The sequence below is a fragment of the Triticum aestivum genome, chromosome 3A, assembly GCF_018294505.1.
Source record: "Triticum aestivum cultivar Chinese Spring chromosome 3A, IWGSC CS RefSeq v2.1, whole genome shotgun sequence".
Lineage (NCBI taxonomy): Eukaryota > Viridiplantae > Streptophyta > Magnoliopsida > Poales > Poaceae > Triticum > Triticum aestivum.
Window position 1 is genome coordinate 534460121 of NC_057800.1, and position 9417 is coordinate 534469537.

Sequence of the window (9417 nt, forward strand, 5' to 3'; positions counted from 1 at the left end):
GCTCCAAGCAAATTTAGCGAGATGACATCTAAATAACACGTGATTAGCATTTTTAGGAGCTGCGCACATGGCACACAAACCCGTAAAAGGGTCATGGCGCTTAGCGATGTTAATCGAGGTTGAAAGCTTGTTACAGAACGCTTGCCAGAGAAAAACATTAACTTTAAGCAGGATGCGCACTTTTCATAGACCCATAGCTATGTCCATCGCTGTACTTTAGTAAGTCTTTCATAGAGTAACTTGACTGAAAATTTACCCGAGATTCGATAGGTATTTAAGAACTCACGCTGCCAAAATGCTGGTTCGGGAGCAAACTTGATCGCTCGCAGCTCATGACTTCCATCAATGCGAGACTTACGCAAATGTCTCCTGGATCTCGCACGCAATTTCATGCATCATGCGCACTGCGCCGTGCACTCACGCTCTCCGCCCACCCCGCATTCCGCGCATCGACCATCGCCACGGCCCTTTCCAATCTACCATCGCTTGCTACCAAAGCGGTTCAATTATCCGACGCCTCTCAGACTCTAGCGGCCACATACCGGCACGGCTATATATACAAGTGCGAGGGCGCGCACGGAGACAAGACAAACACACACACACGGCCCGCGCTGCAGCGTTGCCGCCTACCGCCACGGTGCCACCGACGATCGACCACGACGCTTCCATGGCTGCCTCTGCTTCCCGCCTCTGCCTTCTCGCCATCGCGTTCCTCCTCGCCGTCGCCGCACCTCGCGTGGACGCGTGGGGCGGCCGCTTCTTCTTCAGCAAGATGACGCGCCCCGGGGCCGTCGTCGAGGCCGACAAGGCGGCGGACACGGCCACCGTGGCGACGGAGGCGCTCGACACCAACAGCGCGCCGGCGGCATTCCCGCGGCCGTCCAGCAACCGCGGCTACGGCCTCTACGGCCGCCCGGAGGAGAACGAGAAGTACCCGCCGGCCTACTTCCGCCGCGGCGTGCACCGCGACGCCGAGAAGCTGACGACCACCAACGTCGTGCCGACGACGGAGCCGCGGCACCGGGAGGAGGCGGCTGTCCCGGCGCAGGAAGAACAATCCTCGGGCGAGGAGGAGCCGGCGTTCCCCGCGGACGGCAGCGGCAGGGGGCGGCCGCTGTCGTACATGCGCCACGGCGGCAAGCACGAGCGCGACTACTACGGGATGAGCGACACGAGGCTGTACCAGAACGGGCGGTACTACTACGACGTGGAGACCGACAAGTACGGCTACGGCTACGAGTCCAACCCGGTGCGGACGGCGCGCCCCGAGCCCGAGGACAACGGCTCCGGGTACGGCCGCCCCGGCCGCGAGCGGAGGTACGGCGACGCGGCCGTATACGAGAACGATAACGACAACGGGGTGACCGAGAAGCAGAGCGACGACGGCGGCGTCCAGGAAAACCAGAACGGGCAGTACAATCCATGAGTAAGACGTATACGAGGGGTTTGTTTCTGCTTGCGATCGTCAGATACGCTGTGTGGTAGGAGTATAATGCTCCTTGCTTGTGTGCTGCAAGCTAGCACGACGTCGTTACTACTTGCTACTTCTACTATGCTGAAGGATGAGCTATCTAGCTCCCGGTGTGGAATGGTGGTGAAACATATTACGTACGGATGAATAATCTGTGTGAGTAATGGAATGTCTACTGTTATTAGCAAGTGCTTCTCTACTTCGCTGTTCATTTCTGTCGGTGCATGGACCCAGTTCGTGTGCCAGAATGAAGAAAATAGTGGGGCGATCAAGCCTCATTCGGAAAGGCATGATTGGTTTTGGACGTGGAACGTTTGAGCTAGGAATTAGAATGGCACTTTCGCCTTTTGCTGCGTTAGATTCGCACCAAAATTTTTAAACCGGCATCCCGGAGAGTACCAGCTACCTACCTACCTTGTGTCCTTGTGAAGTCGATCGAATTACTGCCTTCACGTCGATGCATGGGTGATGGATTACAAAGTGGCGCGCCATAATTAATTTCAGTAAACAAACCACATTACCATGTAGGCCACAATTTGTCCTCCTCAGAGGACAAGGTGCATGGCGTAACTGCAGTGCCGACTGACTGCTCACATTGGATGCTGTGGCACCTACCAAACAACGACCTACGGGGCCATCGATCATGGCCTTTGGGTGTGTCTGTACCTACAGCTGGAGCACTGTACCACTTTGTTCGCTGCAACTAGACCTTCGGTTCATTAAACCTAGCGTCCAAAGCTCAGTACCTTTTGTTCGAAAGTTGATGCGCATTGAACTTCATGGTGCCACCACGGTAAGTCTTGCCGGATAGATAGAGGACCATCATGTATCAAGGAGTTTCTGCATCTTGATCGTAACTCTATTGTCCTGGGATAAATTTCTTTCACCCCACACAAAAAAATAATTTTGCCGTCCGATCACTCTTCTTTCTTTAGTTTATTTGTGTACTAGTAATTGTATATGCCTAGCATTGTCGGTTGGCGTGTGGAGATGTGTCTCCGACGGATTTGTCTTTGATGGATTTGTTCGGATCTGGTCGTAGTTTGTCTACGTTTCTGTTTCTTCAGGTTAGATCCTTCCGATCTATGCTACTCTTCATCAACGGCGGTTGCTGTTCTGCTGCGTTGGTCCTATGGGGTCTTAGCATGACGACTTCCCGACTGTCTACTACAACAATCTTTGCCCGGCTTCGGCGAGAGAGGGATGATGACGGCGGCGCGCCTTTGGCTCGCTTCACTGCTTGTAATCGTCGCTGGGTGGTCTATGGATCTAGACGTAATTTTTTATTATTTTTGGTGTTTGTTGTATTGCCATGATTCAAGATGAATAGATTGGAAGTTTTCTCGCAAAAAATATTATATACGTGCAATACAGGTTAATATTAGGCAAGATATTAATTGTATTGCACATTAGTATTAGACAATACATAAAGTGCATGCTAATGTTATTTAAGATATAATTACTTGGTTAATGTTGACATTGATATTATGCATGCTATTAATTAGTGGAGAATGCTAAACATGTTTAACGTTAAACATTGAACTGATGTAGACCGTTGAATAAATGCGGTTGAACGGGTGAGTTTTTTCTAGAAACAACGGGTGAGATTTGTTGGATCTCCGCAACTCGCTCACATATTACTACAACAACAGGTACAAATAAAGTGATGATTTGACATGAGATCGATGCTTGAACTGTTTGGAGTTCTTATTCTGCTTCTCTTCCTCATTGATCATTGGATGGGTTTCAGGTCGGGAGCCTGGGTTTAGCAGGGTGACTGTCGTTCTTCTTTTTCGTTTGATTTCATTCATAGCCGGATCCTACTCTTTTATACGACGATTGCTATGTATTGATGTATTCGTGTTCTAGCTTGTGGCAGTGTAAGCCTTTATCTGGTATTCTCATATATTCAGTATATGGTATGTTGTAATGATATTCACCTTGCTATGCGCTTGAAATGCAATTCTGCCCCAATCATTTCATCACGTGATCAGGATAGAACTGCATCTTGGGCGCTATACTGGTCCACCCGTTGGGAAACATAGCATGCAATTTCAAAAAAATTCCTACGCTCACGCAAGATCTATCTAGGAGATGCATAGCAACGAGGGGGAGAGTGTGTCTACGTACCCTCGTAGACGGTAAGCGGTAGTGTTTCACAACGCGGTTGATGTAGTCAAACTTTTTTCGTGCGCCACCGATCGAGTACCCAACGTACGACACCTTCGAGTTTTGCACACATTCAGCTCGGTGACGTCCCTCGCCTTCTTGATCCAGCAAGGTGTCGAGGTAGTAGATGAGTTTCGTCAGCACGACGGCTTGGTGACGATGATGGTGGAGTGATACGCGTAGGGCTTCGCCTAAGCACCGCCAGAATATGACCGGGGGTGTAAACCGTGGAGGGGGGCGCCGCACACGGCTAACAATTGATGTTGTGTGTTCTAGGCGCCCCCTTCCCCACATATATATATAGGTGGGGGAGGAGAGGCATCCAAGGGGCGCCCCAAGTAGGATCCGAATCCTACTTGGGGTTTCCCAAGTCGCCCCCCCTTCCATATATCATTGGAGAGAAAAGGGAAGGGGAACAGAGAAAGGAAGGGGGCCGAACCCCCCCTTTCCTTCTCCAATTCGGCCTCCTGCCTAAGGGGGGGCGCGCCACCCCTTGTGGGCTGGTGCGCTCCCCTCTTGTGGCCCATAAGGCCCATATCTTTCCCTCGAGGGTTCCGGTAACTCCCATCCCCTCCCTGGTACTCCGATAATTACCCGACACACTCCAGAACACTTCCGGTGTCCGAATACTATCGTCATATATATCAATCTTTACTCTCGACCATTTTGAGACTCCTCGGCATGTCCGTGATCTTATCCGGGACTCCGAACAACATTCGGTCACCAAATCACATAACTTATATAATACTAAATCATCATGGAATGTTAAGCGTGCGAACCCTACGGGTTCGAGAACTATGTAGACATGACCGAGACACCTCTCTGATCAATAACCAATAGCGGAACCTGGATGCTCATATTGGCTCCTACATATTCTACGAGGATCTTTATCGGTCGAACCGTTATGACAATATACGTGATTCCCTTTGTCATCGATATGTTACTTGCCCGAGATTCAATCATCGGTATCTTCATACCTAGTTCAATCTCATTACCGGCAAGTCTCTTTACTCGTTCCATAATACATCATCTCGCAACTAACTCATTAGTCACTTTGCTTGCAAGGCTTCTTATGATGTGTATTACCGAGTGGGCCCAGAGATACCTCTCCGATACTCGGAGTGACAAATCCTAATCTCGATCTATGCCAACCCAACAAACACCTTCGGAGATACCCGTAGAGCATCTTTATAATCACCCAATTACGTTGTGACGTTTGATAGCACACAAGGTATTCCTCCGGTACCCGGGAGTTGCATAATCTCATAGTCAAAGGAATATGTATTTGACATGAAGAAAGCAATAGCAATAAACCTGAATGATCAATATGCTAAGCTAACGGATGGGTCTTGTCCATCACATCATTCTCCTAATGATGTGATTCCATTATCAAATGACAACTCATTTCCATGGTTAGGAAACCTTAACCATCTTTGATCAACGAGCTAGTCAAGTAGAGGCTCACTAGGGACACATTGTTTGTCTATGTATTCACACATGTATTTAGGTTTCCGAACAATACAATTCTAGCATGAATAATAAACATTTTATCATAAATAAGGAAATATAAAATAACAGCTTTAATATTGCCTCTAGGGCATATTTTCTTTAGTCTCCCACTTGCACTAGAGTCAATAATCTAGATTACATTGTAATGATTATAACACCCATGGAGTCTTGGTGTTGATCATGTTTTGCTTGTGGAAGAGGCTTAGTCAACGGGTCTGCAACATTCAAATCCGTATGTATTTTGCAAATCTCTATGTCTCCCTCCATGACTTGATCACGGATGGAGTTGAAGCATGTCTTGTGTGTTTGGTTCTTTTGTGAAATTTGGATTCCTTCGCTAAGGCAATTGCTCTAGTACTGTCACAAAAGATTTTCATTGGACCCGATGCACTAGGTATTACACCTAGATCAGATATGAACTCCTTCATCCAGACTCCTTCATTTTCTGCTTCTGAAGCAGCTATGTACTCCGCTCCACACGTAGATCCCGCCACGACGCTTTGCTTGGAACTGCACCAACTTACAGCTCCACCATTCAATATAAATATGTATCCAGTTTGTGACTTAGAGTCATTCGGATTAGTGTCAAAGCTAGCATCGACGTAACCATTTACGACGAGCTCTTTGTCACCTCCATAAACGAGAAACATATCCATAGTCCTTTTTAGGTACTTCAGAATGTTCTTGACCGATGTCCAGTGATCCACTCCTGAATTACTTTGATATCTCCCTGCTAAACTTATAGCAAGACACACATCATGTCTAGTACACAGCATAGCATACATGATAGAACCTATGGCTGAGGCATAGGGAATAACTTCCATTTTCTCTCTATCTTCTGCAGTGGTCGGGCATTTAAGTATCCTTTTATGCTACCAAGAAATTCTATATCATTTCCAATCAACAATATGTCATCCACATAAAATATTAGAAATTCTACAGAGCTCCCACTCACTTTCTTGTAAATACAAGCTTCTTCGAAAGTCTATATAAAACCATATGCTTTGATCACCTCATCAAAGCATATATTCCAACTCCGAGATGCTTGCACCAGTCCATAGATGGATCACCGGAGCTTTCACACTTTGTTAGCACCTCTAGGATCGACAAAACCTTCTGGTTGCATCATATACAACTCTTCTTTAAGAAATCCATTAAGGAATGCAGTTTTGATGTACATTTTCCGGATTTCATAATCATAAAATGCCGCAATTGCTAACATGATCCGCACAGACTTAAGCATCACTACGGGTGAGAAAGTCTCATCGTAGTCAACTCCTTGAACTTGTCGAAAACCTTTTGCGACAAGTCGAGCTTTGTAATTAAACAGTAACATTACCATCAGCATCAGTCTTCTTCTTGAAGATCCATTTATTCTTTATGACTTGCTGATCATCGGGCAAGTCCACCAAAGTCCACACTTTGTTCTCATACATGGATCCTATCTCAGATCTCATGGCCTCAAGCCATTTATCGGAATCTGGGTTCATCATAGCTTCTTCATAGTTCGTAGGTTCATCATGGTCTAGTAACATGACTTCTAGAACAGGGTTACCGTACCGCTCTGGTGCAGAACATGCTCTATTTGACCTACGAGGTCCAGTAGTAACTTGATCTGAAGTTTCATGATCATATCATTAGCTTCCTCTCTAGTTGGTGTAGGCATCACATGAATGGATTTCTCTGATGAGCTACTTTCCAATTAGAGAGAAGGTACAATTACCTCATCAAGTTCTACTTTCCTCCCACTCACTTCTTTCGAGAGAAACACCTTCTCTAGAAAGTTTCCATTCTTGGCAACAAATATCTTGCCTTCGAATTTGTGGTAGAAGGTGTACCCAATTGTTTCCTTAGGGTATCCTATGAAGACGCACTTCTCCGATTCGGATTCGAGCTTATTAGGCTGAAGCCTTTTGACATAAGTGCCGCAACCCCAAACTTTAAGAAACGACAACTTAGGTTTCTTGTCAAACCAGAGTTCATACGGCGTCATCTCAACATATTTAGACAGTGCCCTATTTAATATGAATGCAACTGTCTCTAATGCATAACCCCAAAACAATAGTGGTAAATCGGTAAGAGACATCATAGATCACACCATATCTAATAAAGTACGGTTACGATGTTCGGACACACCATTACACTGTGGTGTTCCAGCTGGCGTGAGTTGTGAAACTATTCCACATTGTTTTAAATGAATGCCAAACTCGTAACTCAAATATTCGCCTCCGCGATCAGATTGCAGAAACTTTATTTTCTTGTTACGATGATTCTCCACTTCACTCTGAAATTCTTTGAACTTTTCAAATGTTTCAGACTTGTGTTTAATTAAGTAGATATACCCATATCTGCTCAAATCATATGTGAAGGTCAGAAAATAATGATACCTGTCACGTGCTGATACGTCCATTTTGCATCATGCTTTTATATCGATATTTATTGCATTATGGGCTGTTATTACACATTATGTCACAATACTTATGCCTAGTCTATCTTATTTTATAAGGTTTGCGCGAAGAGGGAGAATGGCGGCAGCTGGAATTCTGGGCTAGAAAAGGAGCAAATTTAGAGACATATTCTGCACAGCTCCAAAAGTCCTGAAACTACACGGAAGTCGGTTTTGGAATATATAAAAATATTGGGCGAAAAAAGCACCAGAGGGGGGCCACCCACCATCCACGAGGGTGGGGGCATGCCCTACCCCCTGGGCGCGCCCCCCTGTCTCATGGGCCCCCTGGCAGGCCTCCGGTGCCCATATTTTGCTATATGAAGTCTTTCGCCCTAGAAAAAATCATAAGGAAGCTTTGGGGATGAAGCGCCGCCGTCTCGAGGCGGAACCTTGGCAGAACCAATCTAGGGCTCCGGCAGAGCTGTTCTGCCGGAGAAACATCCCTCAGAGAGGGGGAGATCATCACCATCGATCCTCTCATCGGGAGGGGGTCAATCTCCATCAACATCTTCACCAGCACCATCCCATCCCAAACCCTAGTTCATCTCTTGTATCCAATCTTTGTCTCAAAACCTCAGATTGGTACCTGGGGGTTGCTAGTAGTGTTGATTACTCCTTGTAGTTGATGCTAGTTGGTTTATTTGGTGGAAGTCATATGTTCAGATCCTTTATGCATATTAATACCCCTCTGATTATGAACATGAATATGATTTTTGAGTAGTTATGTTTGTTCCTGAGGACATGGGAGAAGTCTTGCTATAAGTAGTCATGTGAATTTGGTATTCATTCGATATTTTGATGAGATGTATGTTGTCTCTCCTCTAGTGGTGTCATGTGAACGTTGACTACATAACACTTCACCATTACTTGGGCCTAGGGGAAGGCATTGGGAAGTAATAAGTAGATGATGGGTCGCTAGAGTGACAGAAGCTTAAACGTTAGTTTATGCATTGCTCCGTAAGGGGCTGATTTCGATCCATATGTTTCATGCTATGGTTAGGTTTACCTTAATACTTCTTTTGTAGTTGCAGATGCTTGCAAGAGGGGTTAATCATAAGTGGGATGCTTGTCCAAGTAAGGGCAGTACCCAAGCACCGGTCCACCCACATATCAAATTATCAAAGTAACAAACGTGAATCATATGAGCGTGATGAAAACTAGCTTGACGATAATTCCCATGTGTCCTCGGGAGCGCTTTCCTTTATATAAGAGTTTGTCCAGGCTTGTCTTTTGCTACAAAAAGGATTGGGCCACCTTGGTGCACCTTATTTACTTTTATTACTTGTTACCCGTTACGAATTACCTTATCACAAAACTATCTGTTACCGATAATTTCAGTGCTTGCAGAGAATACCTTATTGAAAACCGCTTGTCATTTCCTTCTGCTCCTCGTTGGGTTCGACAGTCTTACTTATCGAAAGGACTATGATAGATCCCCTATACTTGTGGGTCATCAAGACTCTTTTCTGGGGCCGTTGCCGGGGAGTGAAGTGCCTTTGGTAGGTGGAATTTGGTAAGGAAAAATTTATATAGTGTGCTGAAATTTACTGTCACTTGTTACTATGGAAAGTAATCCTTTGATGGGCTTGTTCGGGATATCTTCGCCCCGACCAGTAGATCAAAGAGTTGCTTCTCAACCTACTGAACCTACTGAAAATGTTTACTTTGAAATTCCTTCGGGTATGATAGAGAAACTGCTAGCTAATCCTTTTACAGGAGATGGAACATTGCATCCCGATTTGCACCTAATCTATGTGGATGAAGTTTGTGGATTATTTAAGCTTGCGGGTATGCCCAAGGATGTTATCAAGAATAAGGT

General features: G+C 45.8%; 1 protein-coding gene across 1 annotated transcript; it reads left to right on the forward strand.

Moving 5' to 3' along the window:
• The first annotated feature begins 572 nt into the window (after positions 1-572).
• Positions 573-1659, forward strand: LOC123062083 (protein E6). Its single transcript, XM_044485418.1, has one exon. It carries the CDS (start codon positions 668-670, stop codon positions 1424-1426), a length of 759 nt encoding a protein of 252 aa, XP_044341353.1. The 5' UTR covers positions 573-667; the 3' UTR covers positions 1427-1659.
• Positions 1660-9417: the final 7758 nt, after the last annotated feature.